Genomic DNA, 18,196 nt, shown 5'->3' on the forward strand with positions numbered 1-18,196 from the left:
AGAAAAAAAAATAATAAATCTTAGGCTATTAGCAGCTGATGATTGAACAATGTAATCCGTGTAGTGAATAGAGCCCTTCTGAATTATTATATAGTACATGGATTTTCAATGTTATAGACAGGTCATATAAAACCAGTTGCAATCCAAGGGTGTCATGTTATAGCCCCACATCAAAATTTGGACTTTCACAATCAAGGCTTACAAAGCTCCCTTCCCTAGTGTCTCCCCAGCTGGTATTCAACCGTGCTTCACTTATAGCTAAACCACCTTTCATTTGCTCTGATTATTAAAAACATTAAATCAGGCACATTAAACATCTCCTGGTTACTATTTTGTGAAAAGCAAGAGCTGAATGAACTCCAGCTGTGGGTGACGTGTAAGTGAAGCAATGGTTAGGTCCACGTTTTGGAGGTTTGCTTTTTTTTTTTTTCCTTTAAACATTATTTTCTTCTTCACATGCAATGCTAAAGGGAAAAAAATAAAACAGAAGGAAGTCAAAATGAAGAGTAAACAGGGAGCCCAAGAAAAAGTGGAAATGGAGAAGAAAACTGGGCATTAGCAAGTGGACCAAGAGGAGAAGGAGAAGTGAAGAGACGCTCGGTGGTGTTATTTGGACATCAATGAATCTTATAATATTTTATAGTAAGAAACAAAAAGTTATGGGAAAGGCTGTGTGTTTATCTGGGATTCTGGTGACACCACAGCACAAACTCAACATGAGTTAAGATGTCAAAAGATTTTCTACCCAGTTACCTTGGATCTGTCTTACTTGACATCTAGGTATGCCTCATTTTGGCTAAAAGCTGTGGTTTAACAAGATTCAGTGTTTCAGGCAAAGGGTTGGACTGATAAGAATGAAACCATGGCTATATACAGAAAAGGTTCAGTTTATAAACAAGTAACTGGTACCAGAAAATTGGAGAAAAGCACCAAAGCGTTTCCCAAGCTGATAGATATTAATTGCATAACTCCCTTTTTTCTTATATAACTAAGTATAAAAGACAACATTTCCATAATAACTATAAAAATGAAAGCCAGTCTTTGAAGAACTGAGGAGTCTTCCAGGTCTGAGTTAATTCTAAAAATGCCCTTAAAAGAAAGGACGCATGGTACGCTACAGCTCTTCTTGGAGGCCAGGTCTGATGGTGCATTTTAAAGAATTGGATTCAGGTCTGTTCTGTGAGTGGTGAGCTGGCTGAGGGTGGAGCTTCCTACCACCTCGCTGACTGATGAGGAAGTAGTGATGGTATTATGCTGGATGACTTGTTGCTGGGAGCAAGCTGGGACAGGACTAGCAGGAGGGCTACTCTCCGGACCTAGGGAGAAAAAAAAAAAGACAACACACACACATACACATACACCAATATAGGTCTTTTTTGTATGGACTTGTGGACTCCTCAGAAAAATAGTACTGGATATTTACTTGAAATAGAAGTTTCACACATTTTTTTCTGAAAGTTAATTTCAAAACTTTATTTTCAACTGTTGTCACAATGCTATGCCTTTCCAGGTTATATCTACAAGCAAAGCCATGCTTTCTGTATCAGTAAAATGATTTGATGTGTTTAAGTCATGGACATGTGAACTTCCCCATCTTGTCTTTTAAATAGCCATCCATATATCAAATGTGGAAAAATACTCACATGTGGTGGGAGAATCTGTGTTGCTCAATCTAAAAAATTATTTGAAAATAAATTGACCTTCAGCCATGAATCCCTGCTCCTCCCACCATCCCTACTCAACTATCATTTAACCAACTGGCATTCCCGATGCAGAAACCGGGGTCTGAAGGAAGGGATCATGTTACATATTGATCAACTGAGGTCAGTCACTAGCTTTCAGCCCAGTGAGTAGCATGCAGTGTTTCTGGAGGCACTGGATGTAATTCACCCAAGGCCTGGGTCCCAGCCCACAGATTTCTGAGGGAGACGCTGGGCCACTGGTACTTGGGCTTCAGCTGGCTCTTTTCTTACTGGCTGCAAAATTGGAATTTGGTATTTTTTTTAATACTTCAAAATGCCAGGGAGGGAGTAGCCAGAAATGATCAGGAGGTGGTGGGCATGGTGTTGCACAGGGGTCAGGAAAAAGGGATCCCCTTGGAAGAATAGTCTGGAAGCCACTCAAGAATTCTTGTATATCTGCCTGGAAGTATAATCTACACTTTACTTTTGCTCTTTCAATCAAATTCAGTGCAAACTTAGTGGCAAAAAAAAATTGGACACTAAAGAAAAGTAAAAAAGTCGGTGACTTACTTAGATATCCTTGTGATTCTTTCTGCATGGCTGTTATTGGGCAGTCTTTATGTGTTAACAACAACTGTTTCAGCTGGGCCACCTCATTTTTCAACATAGACACTTCATTCTAAAAGAGATGTATTAAAACCATGTTGAGAAGACCAGAGGATACAAACCCAATGCCCTGCGCACTTTCAACAATAAAACTGGCAAACTCTTCTGTTATGTCTAAATGACATCAAGAACATTATTCAGTGTGATTCGCCTGAAAGTTTGTAGCTTACCTTTAATTTGGCCCTCATATTTACCAGGGCCTTTCTGAAGAGATTAGGTTTTCACTCAAGAGCTGAACCTTATTAAAAGGCTAGACCACACCCTTAGGTGATGAGAACTGAAGCCAGGTGAGAATCCTTACTCCACACTGACTGCATGACCCTAGGTAGATAACACAACCCAACTGAGCTCCAGCAACCTCGTTATAAGATGGTGATAAGAAGAGTACAACACTATTTGTGTTACTGTGAGGATTAAATACGGTAACAGATGGGAAACAGAACAATACCCAGCACATACTAAGCACTTAATACATTTAACTATCATAACCTTCACAAGCTCAGGTTGACATCCAGTTGAGAATGTGAATATGAGGCATGCACTGGGCAGAATTATGTGGTAGGATTTGTGGCTTCCACCTGAAATGTAATCAGAGTAAGCTGACTCATCTACCATCAGATTTTCCAAAAGAAGTATGTGTTGCTCAATCTAAAAGGGATATCTGAAAATAAATTGACCTTCAGCCATGAATCCCTGCTACCCCCACCATCTCCTACTCAATTGCTGTTCATGGGCTACTGTTGAGCAAAGCAATTCCACTTGCCTGATGCCCACTGAGCAGGAGGCATGGAAGCACATAGTGCACACGTTGGTCAGCTGCAGGTGGATGATGTCAGCTCAGGGTGGCAAGAGGCAATGAAGTTTTGGGCCATGATTGAATTAATTTGATTGAGTGCATTGATTATTTGGTCAATTTCGGTCTATAAAATACTCTTTCCCTCCTCAATATCAGGATGTTGTGGATGGTGTGGGGTTTTCTTCTTATTTACTCATGTAAGTGCCTCGGATCTCTACTTTATCTATTAATAGTAATTCACAAAGGCATGCTCATAGCTTTGTAGAATAACGAACTTGGCATCCATTGTCTACAAATATAGACACAAAATAGATGGTGGCTCCGAGATGCTTCCACTTGATAAAAGTGAACTATAAATGTAGTGCTGTCTTGAATAAGCCATTTAAAAACTGTGATCAGTAATATCCTCTCTTTGGTCAAGGTTTATTTGTGACTGCCAGGCATTGTACTTCACATGTAGGAAACTTTAAAAATGCATGCACACAGAAAAGCACGATTAACATTGCTGTCATTAAGTTGTACCTACACTTTCAATATGAACTTGGCTTTTCAGCCATGTATTTATCACCTAGGAATGTATGTTTGGGATTCCAGAAGTTACTCTAAAAAAATTGAAATCTTTTTTAAGGAATATCTCCCATTTCTAAATTTCTTTGTGAAATACATTATAAGCAACCACATATTGAGTAATATTAATAACAAAATAATAATAATAAAACAATAACAATAATAAAAATCTCATCTACAAATCTCATCTCATTCCCTTTCTCTTCCAAACTTTATTTTTACAAAATAAAAATGACTATTTGGGAAATTAGCCTTAACGATGAATAAATCACTTAATCAAACAAGAAAATTGGTCTTACATCTCAGAACATACAAGAAGGCAAATTGTATCTCCCAACTCCAAATGAATGTGATTGATAAGGGGCTCTGTGGAAACCAAAAGTGACTCTGTCAATTCCAGGGTCAGTGGGATAACTTACAGGACAATTTATTTTAGCCTTAAACACTACCTTTTTCCTCTTTGATTTTACACCTATCTAAATTCAGATGGCCTTCCTTCTTTTTCTCAGTTCTCCCTCTGTTCAAAATAGCACATATAAAAGAAAGTCACTTCTAGACCATCATATGAAGGCAATCTCTTGTCAAAAACAAAAACAAAACAAGGAAACAGAGATGTGTTTATGTGTGTGTGTGTGTATTTATATATATTTACTTCAGAAGGAAATGTCATATTATTTGCATTAAACTACAGAAATAACACTTTTCTGAAATCAAAACTGCCAGACACCTTGCCCCCTGAGTAGAAGCTCTCAGCTGCAGATAATGTAGACAATGGATCTTAGAAACTGGAATCAAGTTCCAATTTCTAGCGAATCTACACTTTTCTACCTAGAAAACAACAACAACAAAAAGTATTAAAAACAAAACTGGGTTCTCTTGCTTTCTTATACTTTTGGAAGAAAAAATACCCCTGCCTGTGGCCATCTTGGAGAGGTTGAACTTAGTCTCCATTTCTTCCCCCACTATGTCCTGGGCAGTGAAACCCTTTCTTGGCAGCATTCAATCTCCCAGGCACAAAGCGTTCATTGCCCCTTCCTTAAGAAAACACTCTGAATTCTATTCTCTGGGTTTCTACAGTTAGCAAAGAGCTAACTGCCTATGATATTTGGCATGCCCCAAACAGTTTCACAATAAATTTTTGCTTTCATAAGGCTGTTTTACTATAAAAAGAGCACTAGTCAGCACATGTGGTGCCCTGGCCTATCACCAAAACCCCATACAAAGTATATGACTTTGGTGGCATTTAGTCTATGAACAGCAAAACACTTTATTCATAAAGCAATATGTTGTAAGTACAGAGACCAAACGCCTGAGTGTTGTGAGGGTCTGTAAAAATGCAGAACCCTGAGAATATTGAGACAGCTGACCATCATTTAAAGATATATGTGAATATGAACATATTCTTTTTTTCTTTTTGCTTTTTATAGAGACAGGGTCTTGATCTGTCGTCCAGGCTGGACTACAGTGGCACCATCATGGTTCACTGCAGCCTCTACCTCCTGGGCTCAAGCAATCCTCCCACCTCAGTGTTCTGAGTAGCTGGGACTATAGACACGTGCCACAATGCCCACCTAATTTAAAAAAATGTTTTGCAAAAATGGGGTCTAGTTATTTTGCCCACGCTGCTCTTGAACTCCTGGCCTCAAGTGATTCTCCAGCCTCAGCCTCCCAAACTGCTAGGATTACAGGCATGAGCCACTGTGCCTGGCAGGACATATTTCTTAATGTAACATGTTAATAATTATGTTATTTAGCCATGTTATGGTGGGAAAATGAACACCAATTAATGTCAGTAGAGAAGGGCAATCAGCTTCTTGTTCATACCATATACACGTAACTACGATGCTGCAAGGACTAAATAAAGGCCTAATAACCACAGAAGCCATAGAAATTCATGGGGCAGCATCCAATAGGAAAAGGAACTCTTGCCTGAGAGTTAAGAATAATAGGGTTTGAGTTCTCAAGCTGCCATGCCAACCAAGTATAAAACACGATGGTTTTATACTTCATGTATAGAAGTAGAGAACTACTTCTCTAAGTTCCTTCCAGAAAGAATTTTTTTTTTTATTCTACAAGTATTTCTGTGTCACCTTCTGTTGAGAAAGCAAATTACCCAATTATCTAATGAAAGATTCAATCTTGACTTTTATTCATTACTTAACTACTTTCAATATGCTCAAATATGCTTATAATTTTGGTCTTATCTTTCATAAGGGAGCCAGTTCTATCACCTCTTATGCTTCCAAATCTTAGGCAGATTCCAAAGCAACATTTATAGTTTCATTTTATAACAAAATTTTGTATGTCCATTTATGTGTCCAGATTGCTGAGACAGCATCTATGGAGCCTTCATTATATTTCATAAAGGATCCTTGGCTTAAGAAAGGTCAAAAATCACTATCTTGGAGAAAGAAGAATGAATTGTGTGGTGTGCACATGCATAATCATCTTAAAGATTCCATAGTGAAAGACTGATTAGTATAGGAAATGCACAAATACTAGACTGTATTTTAAGTAAAAACCCTTTTCAGGGGAACATAAGTGGAATCACCTTGAATTCATTTTGGAAGAGAACAACCAGATAGCAAATGTTTCAAAATGCATAAAAGAAATCAAATGTGGCCTGGAAGTCTAGTAGGGAAATAAAAACCAGGCCTTCTGGAGGCATTTTCTTACTCTGAATTACCTTGTTTTATAAATTGAGGAAAATCACCATTTTTTATTCCCCTATGTAGGTTATAATCAGAGTTTTAGGTCTTAATATAAAAGTACTTTGTAAATACAAGGTATTAATAATACGTATCGATTGTCTGGTGGAAATCAACTCTTCATCTTTTCATTTTTCTAAATGAATTTGAGTTTGCTCCTCTAAAGCAGTTAGCTGTTTAGCAATTGTAAGATCCAGTTGGACTGATCTATTTTTAAACCCATAGTTTGCCTTGGGATGAAGCAGCACTCCATAGAGATATTCAATACTACAATAACATACTTTAAGCAAGCACTCCAACAAGTCCCTAATAGCTACATTTGCAGGGTTCAGCTTTGGGGATGTCATTATTTATACGATAAATCCACAGTGCTTTTTGGTGTAAGCAGTAGTTTGTGCCAAAAAAATAATTATCAAAATGGGCCCTACAGTATACCCTCCCCCAGCTTTTTTGTTTTGGTAGATTAGCTGAGACCAGGTTTGGTTCACTCTGAAACAAAGAACTTTCAATTTGTCAAGCAACAGTTCCCATCTGGCCTATTCGCTTGCCAAGTCCCAGACCTGGGCTCATGTGTCCAAAATTTCAGCAGCAACTTAGACCATGTGTCTTTGCACTAAAAAAGAAAAGCAATTATTTCCATGGGTGACCAGATGATTTCCATATCCTCTACTGAACCCAGACGTTCTACTGAGTACCACATCAGCAGTTGATGAATTTAGAGCTGATCTTAGTCACTTAGTATCAGAAAAAAGAACATGGATTTCTTTGGCTTACAGAGTTTCTAAAATAAAAGACCACAAAGAAGTGGGTTAGGTCAACAGGAGACTTCCCTGAGTCCTCATTCTGCCACCTACTCATTGTGTGACATTAGGGAAGACCCCTCATTTCCCTAACCTCAGTTTCTTTCTCCATAAAATGTCAGATTAGGTGGTTTCTAATATTTTCCCAAATTCCTATACCTTTTTGGACCTCTTGGGCAGAGATGCGTTGTGAGACTAGGAAATGAAGTCTGGGTGTTTGATTTTGTTTTCTTAGGTCTGGTTTTTCCAATCTGAAATGCTGCAGCCTAACTAGAGGGTTCTATGCTGGAAAACAACTCAAAAGTGGCAGCTGGCCATCCAGACCTTGGATATTCCATTTGGCTGGAGTTTGTTTGCTTAGCACCTTCCATTTCTGTTTACTTAAAATTTGGCTCACTGGTCCAGCCTCAAGAGAGCCACCTTTTTCTTTTGACAAAGCTCCAGTGAGAGGGAAAGGGTCATTCAAAGGTAGCGGAATCTGCAGCATCCTCTCCAGCATCCCAGGGCCTGATGCAGGACACTCAGCTTCACAGAGAACACTGGGCGGTTGTGGCTTCTGTCCCTCCAAGGCAAAGCGGTGGTTGGAAAATATCAACAATTTAGTCTGTTCAGAGACTGTCCCTTTTTTGGGTACTGTTTTAACTACCAAAATATTGGTGCCTGTCACATGAACTCAGTAGGATTTTTTTTTTTTTTTTTTCTGGTTTTGGGAGCTAGAGTTCTAGTTCCTTTTTTTCCTCAGCCATTTGGCTCTAAAGAAATGTGAAAAAAAATCAGTGCATTAGGGTCTAGCAAAGGGTAAATTTACCTTGTATATTTTGTAAAAGCAGTCATAAATACGCATATGCCAAGTCACGAACACCTCTGGCCTCAAAGTCAATGGACATCTTTACTTTCCTGGCTCTCTGCTATGATCCCTCCATGTTTGCATGCATTAGGATCACAGTCAATACCCTGAAGGAATTCTGCAAGGACTCATTTTAGTTAAAACTGATTTAAAGCCTTGGCAGCTGATATGTGCCAGCTGGCTATTTTTGGCTCCTTCATCTAAGCAGTGGTTCCTAACTAAGGCTGATTTTGCCACCCAACTTCCCTTCCCAATCACCACTAGGGGACATTTGGCAATGTCTGGAGACGCTTTGGTTGTCATAGGTGGAAGGTGTGCTCCTGATACATAGTGGGTAAAGGCCAAGGATGCTGCTAAATAGCCTGCAATGCACAGGGAACAACAAAGAATGATTGAGCCCAGAAGTCAATAGGGCCAAGATTGAGAAAACCTACACGTTTGCATCATCCTCCTGCAGACCTCAGAAATGGTGGCAAATTCCTGGGTTTCCCCAACTTCAGTTATCACAGAACCACTGCTGTAATATTTACTAGGTTCACATATACAAGAACTTTTATTTACTTAACATGTTTGTGCAAATTAACTCAATTTTGAATAATTTAGCCTTCTTACTAATATCTTTGAAACTGCAGATTTGATCTTCTAATTACATTTTTCAATACACATCAAAATTAAAATATGATTATTAATATTAAAAATGCTTGGCTGGGCATAGAGGCTCACACCTATAATCCTAACACTTTGGGAGGCTGAGGTTGGAGGGTTGCTTGAGCCCAGGAGTTTGAGACCAGCCTGGGCAACATAATAAGACCTTGTCTCTAGAGAAAAAAAAAAAAAAAAAGTAGCCAGGCATGGTGATGTATACTTCGGGAGGCTGAGGTGGGAGGAACACTTGAGTCCAGGAGGTCAAGGCTGTAGTAAGCTGCCCTCCAGCCTGGGCAATGGAGTGAGGCCCTGTCTCAAAAAAGAAAAATGCTTAACCACATTCTACCTAAAAGTTTCTCAGATACTACTGTGCCTATCAGATTCTACAAGTGGCTTTAAAGGTGTTTGAGTCCAGCCATTTCTCTGGTGGCTTGACTCCCTGCAATCACATCCTTGCCAAGTAGTCAAGCAGCCAATTCTTAGACACTCCAGCAATGAGGAATTCATTCATTTATTTAACAAATGGTTACTGAGTGTAGACACTATACTATAAACAGGGGAACCCATTCATTTATTCAACAAATAAGTTACTGAGTGTAGACACCACACTATAAACAGCAGATAGATAGTGGGCGGAGGGAGTAGCAAGAGACAGTCCCAATCTTCCCGCAGCATGCAAGTTAGTGCGGGAATCATTATCTTATTTTCCTCACATCTGCTATATGTTTTGCAGTTTCTTGCTCATCATGTCTATCACAAAAAGAATGACACATTTAGGGGGAAAAATGAACATCCATAAATTACGAAATTCAGGCCCTCATACAACACACACTTTTCTTGTATACTTTCAATTTGTACACTGGAAGCCCCAAGCCATCTCCATTTAATGAAACTGAATATGCAAAGGCTTTGGGGTTTGGCACCCTAACTGTTCCTTTCTAAGGATGCACAGAGAACTAGGTGTGGGAAGAAGATGAAAGTAACCTACCAATGCCTAGCCATTAACTGTTTTTTTTTTTTTTTTTTTTTGAGACAGAGTCTCACCCTGTTGCCCAGGCTGGAGTACAGTGGTGCGATCTTGGCTCACTACAGACTCTCCCTCCTGCATTCAAGCCACTCTGCTGCCTCAGCCTCTTGAGCACCTGGGATTACGGGCCTGCGCCACCACGGCAAATTTTTTTGTATTTTTAGTAGAGACAGGGTTTCTGCACCTTGGCCAGGCTGGTCAAACTCCGGACCCCAAGTGATCCCGCCACCTCCCAAAGTGATTAGCCTCCCCAAGTGCTGGGATTACAGGTGTGGGCCACTGCACCCAGACCCCGTGAACTCTTAAAGTGCAGAGTCTCCCTATGTAGGGTACTTTCCTCCCTGCCCCACTCTCTTTGGCCATTCTCTCAGCTTCTGGAAGCACTGGAGTATAATCCACAACTCTTAATGCTATCCCTGGACTGTGGGTCACATACGTGTCTATTTACTTGCCTTTTTTTCTGCTGATAAATAGTGCACATATTTTTAACATTAGAACAAATGCTCTGAACTGCATCATTATAAACTATAAAGTCTGCTGGAGAAGCCCGGGTACTAGAGTTTCTTCCTTTTCTCTTAGACACTCCCAGACACTTCTGGGCCTCATTATAAAATCTCCCCAGTGAAGCCATTCATAAAAAGCAAAAATTATGCAAGATTCAAATCTTGGTGAGTTGGCAAATGAGATGAAAACATGCCTTTTCTTTCAGAGCTACATAATAACCATAAACCTTTCTTTCTTCCATGTGAAACAAAAATAGAGATAATCAAGTATAAGCCAAGGCAACCCCCTCAACCTAGTGAATATAACGAACAGCTCCTTTTCAGTTGAAGGTTTATTATGGGCCAGGCACTGGGCAACTGCTTTGGAGACATTAGTTTGTTTATTCCCCCTAATGTAACAACTCTACAAAGTTATGATTCCCATTCTATAGAGGAAGAAACAGAGAGCCAGAGAGTTAAACCTAGCAAGTAATTGCTGAACCAGGGTTTGGATCTCTGTCGGATTAAAGCCTGTGCTCCCAGCCCTACAACTTAGTTGGGTAGGTCCCCCCTTCTCAGAGCTCTGTGGGAAAATTGATTGAAAAACTGAACGGTTAATTTTGTTTTGTAGAGTGTCCCGGAATTAATAAAGCTCGAGGAGTGAGGCTGCGGCTCCTCTGTGGACTATGTGTGTGGCACCACTGCTTAGGTCAACAAGTGCCTGTCGGGGCCGGAAATGCCCGCGGAGCAGAGGGCCTTTGAGTCCCGGGGAAAGACACCGTGGGCTGCACCTGAAGCTGCATGTTTGTCTGGGTGAGTTCTTCTGCTTTCTTTTCCAATGACATCACCCAGACCTTCCTCTTCTGTCTGCAGCGGGTGGCAGCTGCCCGGTTCCGTTCCAGAAATTTCCGCCGCCTCTCGTCGGGATCCTCGTCCACCACCCTTCGCCGGCGCCCCCCTGTGGGCTGGGGTGGCTGTATTGTCTGGGTTGGCTGCATCTGTTGTGTTGCTGGTGAAACCTGCTGGGACAGAGAGGGAGGAGGTGATGGGGATAGGGAAGGACGTGTTAGGTAAGGGAAGAAACCCCAGCTGATGTTAAAATGCAAAGCACAGAAAGTCTATCGCTTCAGTCAGCATATGAGACTTGCCTCCTATGAATGAAATAAATGATGAAATCACACTCAGAAAAGAAAAAGCATCACTGACCTATATATTCTGTGATGTGTTGGCAAGATATAGGAATGACTTGTGAAAAGATGTAGTCAGATGGATTTTTCCCTGACAGGCATTTAGCCGAATCATGGTAGAGGAAACATTTATTTTTCTCCTTCTGCTATTAAAAATGTTTTACTGACGGTGTGTTTAAAAACTTTAAAGTAAGGGTCAGGTGTGGCGGGAGGATCATTTGAGGCCGGCAGTTTCAGACTAGCCTGGGCAACATAGCAAGACCCTGTGTCTACAAAAAAAAAAAAAGGAAAAATTAGCCAGGCATGGTGGTGCATGCCTGCAGTTCTAACTACTCAGGAGGCTGAGGTGGGAGGCTTGCTTGAGCCCAAGAGGTCGAGGTTGCCGTGAGCTATGATTGTGCCACTGCACTCCAGCCTGGGCAACACAGCAAGACCTTGTCTCTAAAAAACAAAAACAAAAACAAATAAACAACTTTAAAATAGCCAATGTATGGTACAGGGTGAAAACAGAAAGGTCAGGGTTATTATCACAATATGGATGACTCAACTGTCATCTGCAGAAAACCTCTGAGCAGGTTGTGGGCTCCTCTCATTCTAATAGTGGTAAAGTTGTGTTGCTAACACACCTCTGGGACATCGTTGCCACTGTGGCTCCTATCAAAAGAAGCCCATGAAGCCAGGAAGGCAGGTGAAATCCTATTTTGACTCTTTCACAGTTCTTAATGCAGAGGACTAGCTGGACCTGCACACTCCAGCTGGGCCTGCCTGCCCCTCAGAGGGCTCACCAGGGTGAAAGGAGATCCAGGAGAGCTTTCTAGGTGATTGGGAAGCTGGGCCTTTGAAAGCGTTAAATCGATGCCTGAAGCAGCACTGAGCCCTGTCACACGCTGTGTGTATGAGATAGTGAGAGTTGCTTGTGCATTACCATACACTTACATTAGAAGGAAATCCTAAGAGTGGCAAAGCACTTTATTAAAAAATTTTACTATGCTTATAGAGTTCTTGCAAGGTCTGTGTGAGACTCAGCAACATCTAAGGCTTAGAGACCCCCACACATACAGCTTTTTTTCTATTCATAAGGCAGACACACAGCACCTTGTGAAATTTCTACGACTGACTCTTTATATGTCTGGACACCTAATGCTTTCCCTCATGCACTTCATTCCTTCCTCCTTCTTCATTCTCAATAAAAGGCGTTTTTTTTTTCCTCTCCCATTTCTCAGTCACTCAGGTTTATGACTGTAATACCTATAAAGTTGTTTTACAAGAGACATTTAACCTGCAGAAATAACAGGCCAAAAGTTTTAAAAATGAAGCCCAACAATCTTTTCTACCACATTCCAGCACTATGATTGAAATCAATCAGAATGACTGTAATTGCACTAATAATGGCTACTGGTTGACATCAGTTGACTGATGGTGATATATTTTAATCCAAAACTCTATCAAACCTTCTATGACTAACTGTAAAAGAATCAGGCCCAGGGTTGAGGTTGAATGCATCTCAGTAATTTTATGTAAAGCAAAGACATTTTCTTTTTTTCTTGAGATGGAGTCTCTCTCTGTCACCCAGGCTGGAGTGCAGTGGCATGATCTCAGCTCACTGCAACCTCTGCTGCCTGGGTTCAGGTGATTCTCCTGCCTCAGTCATCCAAGTAGCTGGGATTACAGGCACCTGCCACTGTGCCTGGCTAATTTTTGTAGTTTTTAGTTGAGACGGGGTTTCACCATCTTGGCCAGGCTGGTCTTGAACTCCTGACCTCTTGATCCACCCGCCTTGGCCTCCCAAAATGCTGAGATTACAGGCGTGAGCCACCACACCTGGCCAGCAAAGACATTTTCTAGAACTGTTTGTTGGTGACTATTTTCCTCCCGATTATAGAAGAATAACAAAATAAATTAACTGTGTAAGGTCTTACTCATCAGAATTGCTAGTGAAGACGTCATCCTTGTTATTGGCAAAGGCTTACCACTTGCCATTTCGGATGCTAATTCCTGAGCTAACTACTGCAAAGAAAAGCATTAAGAGGGAATGTGCTAACTGCTTGGATATTTTTGCCTTTAACTGTTTCCTTTTGTGAATTATGATCTCTTATTGCCAGCCCCAGACAAAACCCTCAAATAGGAAAAAAATGTTTTCAAATCTCCATTGCAGGGACTTATCTTTCAATTCTGTATCCTCCTACCCTAAGTTTAATCAGTGTAACCCATGACACTTTTCGTGTGTCTTCACCCAAAGGCATAAGTGACGTGGTTTCAGGTGTAATGTAGGTTCAGGATTGGTTAAGAGAAATTCCTTGAAACCAGCACTCTACAATCACATCCTTACATGCAGGAGGAGCACAAGAAGCCAGGAGAAAATGCAAATACATTCCTAAAACCAGAATCTGTGTAACTGGTAATTATTGTTGCTTGTAATTTTATTTTTAAAGCAGAATTCTCTTGGCATAGATGCTCTGAAAATTTTGATCAAAAGTAATCAATTATAATTTCAAAAAGGCAGAATTTATTCCAAATCATCTTAGAATCTCAGAGTTCAAAGGATTCTATTCCTACTTTCAGATAATCATACAATTAAGAAAAATGGCAAGATCTCAGTAATCAGCCAAGTTAATACAATTTAAAAGTGGTATTTTGGGATACTGCCTAAATGATCTGGTTCAAATTTTAGCAAGACCAACCTGGGCTCTTTCTTTTTAGTATACAATTAAAAGAAGTAACTGTTCATGAAGCTAATTATAATAGCAATTAACTAATTGCATATACAATTGGCCACTTACTGGCTTGAAACAGAGGGCAACTGGCTAATTGGTAATTAACTAGTGAATGGCTTTTATATTCAAAGAATTGTTATATAACTTGCCCTGTGAAATAACTTGCCCACAAAGGTGACCAAACCTTGAAGTTCTTGTTTCCTTATAAACTAAGTACCTATGTGAATCAATTTGACCATCGTTGACTTTGTAGTTTTTTTTTTTTTTTTTTCCTTTCTAAATACATGTTCTAGTATGGCATTTAACTAAAAATGTGACCAAAAAGGTTCTCTGGGTAACGTTTGATTGCTATACAATTTGCTAAACTTCTATTATTTTTGTTTGGAATAACATATTTTGAACACTGTGCCAAGGGCTTTACAGAGATTCTCTTATTTAATACTCATAAGAGCCTAGAGTTTAGTCTACTATTACCCAGCCCCATTTTACAGATGGGAAAACTGAGGGTTGGAGAGGTTAATCGTTTCTGTTCACAATCACACAGTGAGGAAGCCAGGAAAAAAGTTAAGGTTATCTCACTCTAATGCTCAATTCTTATTCACAATGTAGAACACCTCTAAGGACCTTGCAAAAGACAGTTTATCTAATAAATAGCTTAGAGAGTTGCTTGTGCCTGATCCATTCTGTGGATGGCTGTCCAGGTTTGGTGCACGTTAATGGAGGGGGGCTCAAGAGTTCAAAAAGCTGCCTGGTGTAAGGTCTCGTCTCCAGGGGCAGATGACAGAGGAGACGGTGAATAAGTGTTATTTGATGGTTCCACGCCTCCGACACCCTTCTGATCCAGCTGGTTGCAAGCTGGCAGTGTGGACTGGGTGGAGGGTATGGATGAAGGTCATTCTGCTTGAGGATCCAAAGTGTCTAGGCCCAGCCATGCTCCTGGACATGCCCTTCATCCACTTACTAAAACTCACTCCAGTACAGGACTCGCCTCTCTTCTTGGCCGTGGGTGACATAACGTCTGCCTGGTCCCCCAACCCTCTTTCAGTTTTGTCTAAATGCTGGCTTTCTTTACAGCCACTCCTGGTGACTCTCCCCCACTGGGATTTGGCCTTTCTCTTGGTCTGATCATCTACAGAACTTGGCTCTCTTTCTGTTCCCTCCAACGCATTTCTCATTCAGGGGGATGAGTCACCTCTCTTCACCATTTACACAGCACCTTATGCCCTAGCATCCGTGATGGAGCTTCTTTGTCTGCCTTGAATTGTTACTCTTTAGATTTTTTAACATTCACTGTTACTCAGAAGATTGCCTGTTGTATTTAACTTCCATTTTACAGGTGACAAAATTCAGTCTCTATGATGTTTTAAAACAGCAGCTAGAACCAGGGTTAGAATTAACTTGTTTTTCTCATTCTTAATTCACATCTTTCTTCACAAATTTAAGTTCTTCCTAATCCATCGATTCATATTACTTTTGGGAGGGGCTAACTTTCTGACACACTGCAGAAATAGATTTTGGAGAACTTAAAGTTTATACTTGCCCTTAGAGACTAGACCTGATATTATTTAGTATATTATTTATAGAAATTATGATCTGGTAGGGTCTTATGGGTAAGGGTTGCCTCCTAGGAGATAAACAGAGCTCCCTAGAATGTGAGATAGAACACCTGGGCTTGTCAAACAAGATTGCTGCAAATGACCCCAGCATTAGAGCTTGCACTGTTAAGAAAGAGAATAAGAAGGGGAAAGAGATCACAGAAAAGGTTTACCTGTGCTTGGTTGCCAGTGTGCAGGGGCGGATGTGGCGAGGTCTGGTGATGTGCTGGGTGTGCATGAAGGTGGGAATGGGAGTGGTGATGTGGATGATTCTGCTGGTGATGGGGTTGAGGGTGAGGATGGTGCGCTGGGTGCTGGTGCTGGTGTGGGTAAGGGTGGTGGGGTGGCAGTGTCTGGTGCTGATGTGGGTGCGAGTGCATGTGATGGTGTGGCGTCTGGTCCTGCCGGGAGCCCATCATCTCCATCATGTGTCCCATGGTGTTCATGTTCCCATTTGACATGGCAGCAGGGTGGTGAGTCAATGCAGCCTTCAACCTCTGAAACAACAAAAGGGAGGGGAGGGAACAACTGAAGTCAGTCATGTACATGATAGAAATTTAAAAGCAAAATGACTCACATTTTCAATTCTATATTTTAGATACTATTGTTAATGTTTCCTACCAGTAGCTATCTTGTTACCAGTACAAGATAGCTTTTGTATTAATTTCATATTTTCTTACATATTGTGGTCATTAGGAGGTTCCATGTCAGCCAAATAGGTTAATTCAACTGTCAAAGCCAATGGACAGGATATCCTATCAAGAATTACACATTCTACTAAAAGGTATTTCCTATTATCCAATCATGCATTAGATCATATCTACAACTGAATGCAAGCATACACCAAAGAGCACCATTCAATATGATAATGCCATTGAACAAAGAACCTCCATCTGGTGTGCCACTATATTTTGTTTTTTAATTTTTTTTTTTTTTTTTTTTTGAGACAGAGTCTCACTCTGTCGCTCAGGCTAGAGTGCAGTGGTGCGATCTCGGCTCACTGCAACCTCCGCCTCCTGGCTTCAAGCAATTCTCTGCCTCAACCTTCTGAGTAGCTGGGATTACAGGCACCTGCCGCCATGCCCAGCTAATTTTTGTATTTTTAGTAGAGATGGGCTTTCACCATCTTGACCAGGCTGGTCTTGAACTCCTGACTTCGTGATCCATCCGCCTTGGCCTCCCAAAGTGCTGGGATTACAGGCATGAGCCACTGCGCCCAGCCAGCCACTGTATTTTGTAAGAGTCACAAGAACAAATGCTCTTGCTTCTCAAAAGATTTCTCAGACACAGAGAATAAATAATTTCAAAATTTAAAATATAGAGAACTAATCTGATTTTAGGGCTTAAAATTAGAGTTAGTAATTTACGCGCTTTGGAGGTAATGTGTAGGTCTTTTCTGTTACCAATATCTTTCTTATGGTCCCTTCCAATACTCTAATTTTTCTCACTCAATAGCTTTCTTTTGACTTTGAGAAGGGAGTGAGGAAAATAGAAGAATATGGAGTATTGCACCTCCTTTGATGGCCACATCAACTGGCCAGATATATTTCTAACACAGAAGCATTATCCATTCATAAGCAGACATGCACACAAATAACTTGTACCTGAGTCTAAAGGAAGGGTCAGCAAACTTTTTTCTATAAAGAGTCAAACAGTCAATATTTTCTTCTCTTATCTTCTCTGTCTCAACTACTCAACTCTGAAATTGTGGTGCAAAAGCAGCTGCAGACAATGTGTAAATGAATGAATCTGCTATGTTCTAATACAACTTCAGGGACAGGAAATCTGAATTTCATATAATTTTTACATGTCATGAAATGTTATTCTACTTTTGATTCTTTTTCCCCAGTCACTTAAAACGTAAAAACCATTCTTAGTTCATGCACTGGACATAATTAGGCAGCGGGCCAGATTTGGCCCTTGGGCCATCATTTGCTAACCCTGTTCTAAAGGTTCAGTTGATAATCAGCTTAGTCCCAGTTTCTTCAAATTGTTTCTTTTGTGACACAGTCAATTATCATCATATCCTGAGGGGCACAATATGCTAAGGACTGTATAATGCAGTTACTCGTTGGAAATATATCTTATGCAGAGATGATTGTCTAATTGGCAAGCTCCCATTGGCTTCATGAAGTATTTACCAGGGGACTCAAAGTTCTCTCCAGATTTATGTTCTTATCTGATCCATGATAGTGGTGTATAATTGCTGGGCAAGGAAACAGTTGTATTTAAATGATGACCAAAGCTACCATGTGCTAACATTGTACAATATTAATGATTCTCAACCGGTTACATACACTATTGAAAAATACCAATTCAATTAATCAAAATCCTTAGTTAAACATAAAAAGCCTCTACCTGCTAAGAAAAAAATAAATAAAAAACAAGAGGAAAGGATGGTAGATTGTATGTTAATATGAAATCATCATTTCAAATATTTTCGCATCCTGATTCAGTAACCACATAGTCCACTTCTCGCC

At 40.4% G+C, this 18,196-nt stretch overlaps 1 protein-coding gene across 3 annotated transcripts in view; it reads right to left on the reverse strand.

Annotated features, from left to right (window-relative positions):
• Positions 1–396: 396 nt before the first annotated feature.
• CREB5 (cAMP responsive element binding protein 5) overlaps positions 397–18,196 on the reverse strand; it is a 411,935-nt gene continuing 394,135 nt past the window's right edge. For 2 of the 3 annotated variants that reach the window (XM_007981773.3, XM_007981776.3), the window contains 4 exons: positions 15,890–16,213; positions 11,012–11,239; positions 2,253–2,361; positions 397–1,316 (listed from right to left, as the gene is read on the reverse strand). In XM_007981773.3, coding sequence (XP_007979964.1) covers positions 1,153–1,316; positions 2,253–2,361; positions 11,012–11,239; positions 15,890–16,213 — 825 coding nt within the window. In that variant the 3' untranslated portion in view covers positions 397–1,152. Of the gene's footprint in view, positions 1,317–1,643; positions 1,673–2,252; positions 2,362–11,011; positions 11,240–15,889; positions 16,214–18,196 lie in introns of all 3 variants that reach the window. The other variant, XM_038004780.2, reaches the window with a different exon arrangement.

This window comes from Chlorocebus sabaeus, chromosome 21 (assembly GCF_047675955.1).
Source record: "Chlorocebus sabaeus isolate Y175 chromosome 21, mChlSab1.0.hap1, whole genome shotgun sequence".
Classification (NCBI taxonomy): Eukaryota; Metazoa; Chordata; class Mammalia; order Primates; family Cercopithecidae; genus Chlorocebus; species Chlorocebus sabaeus.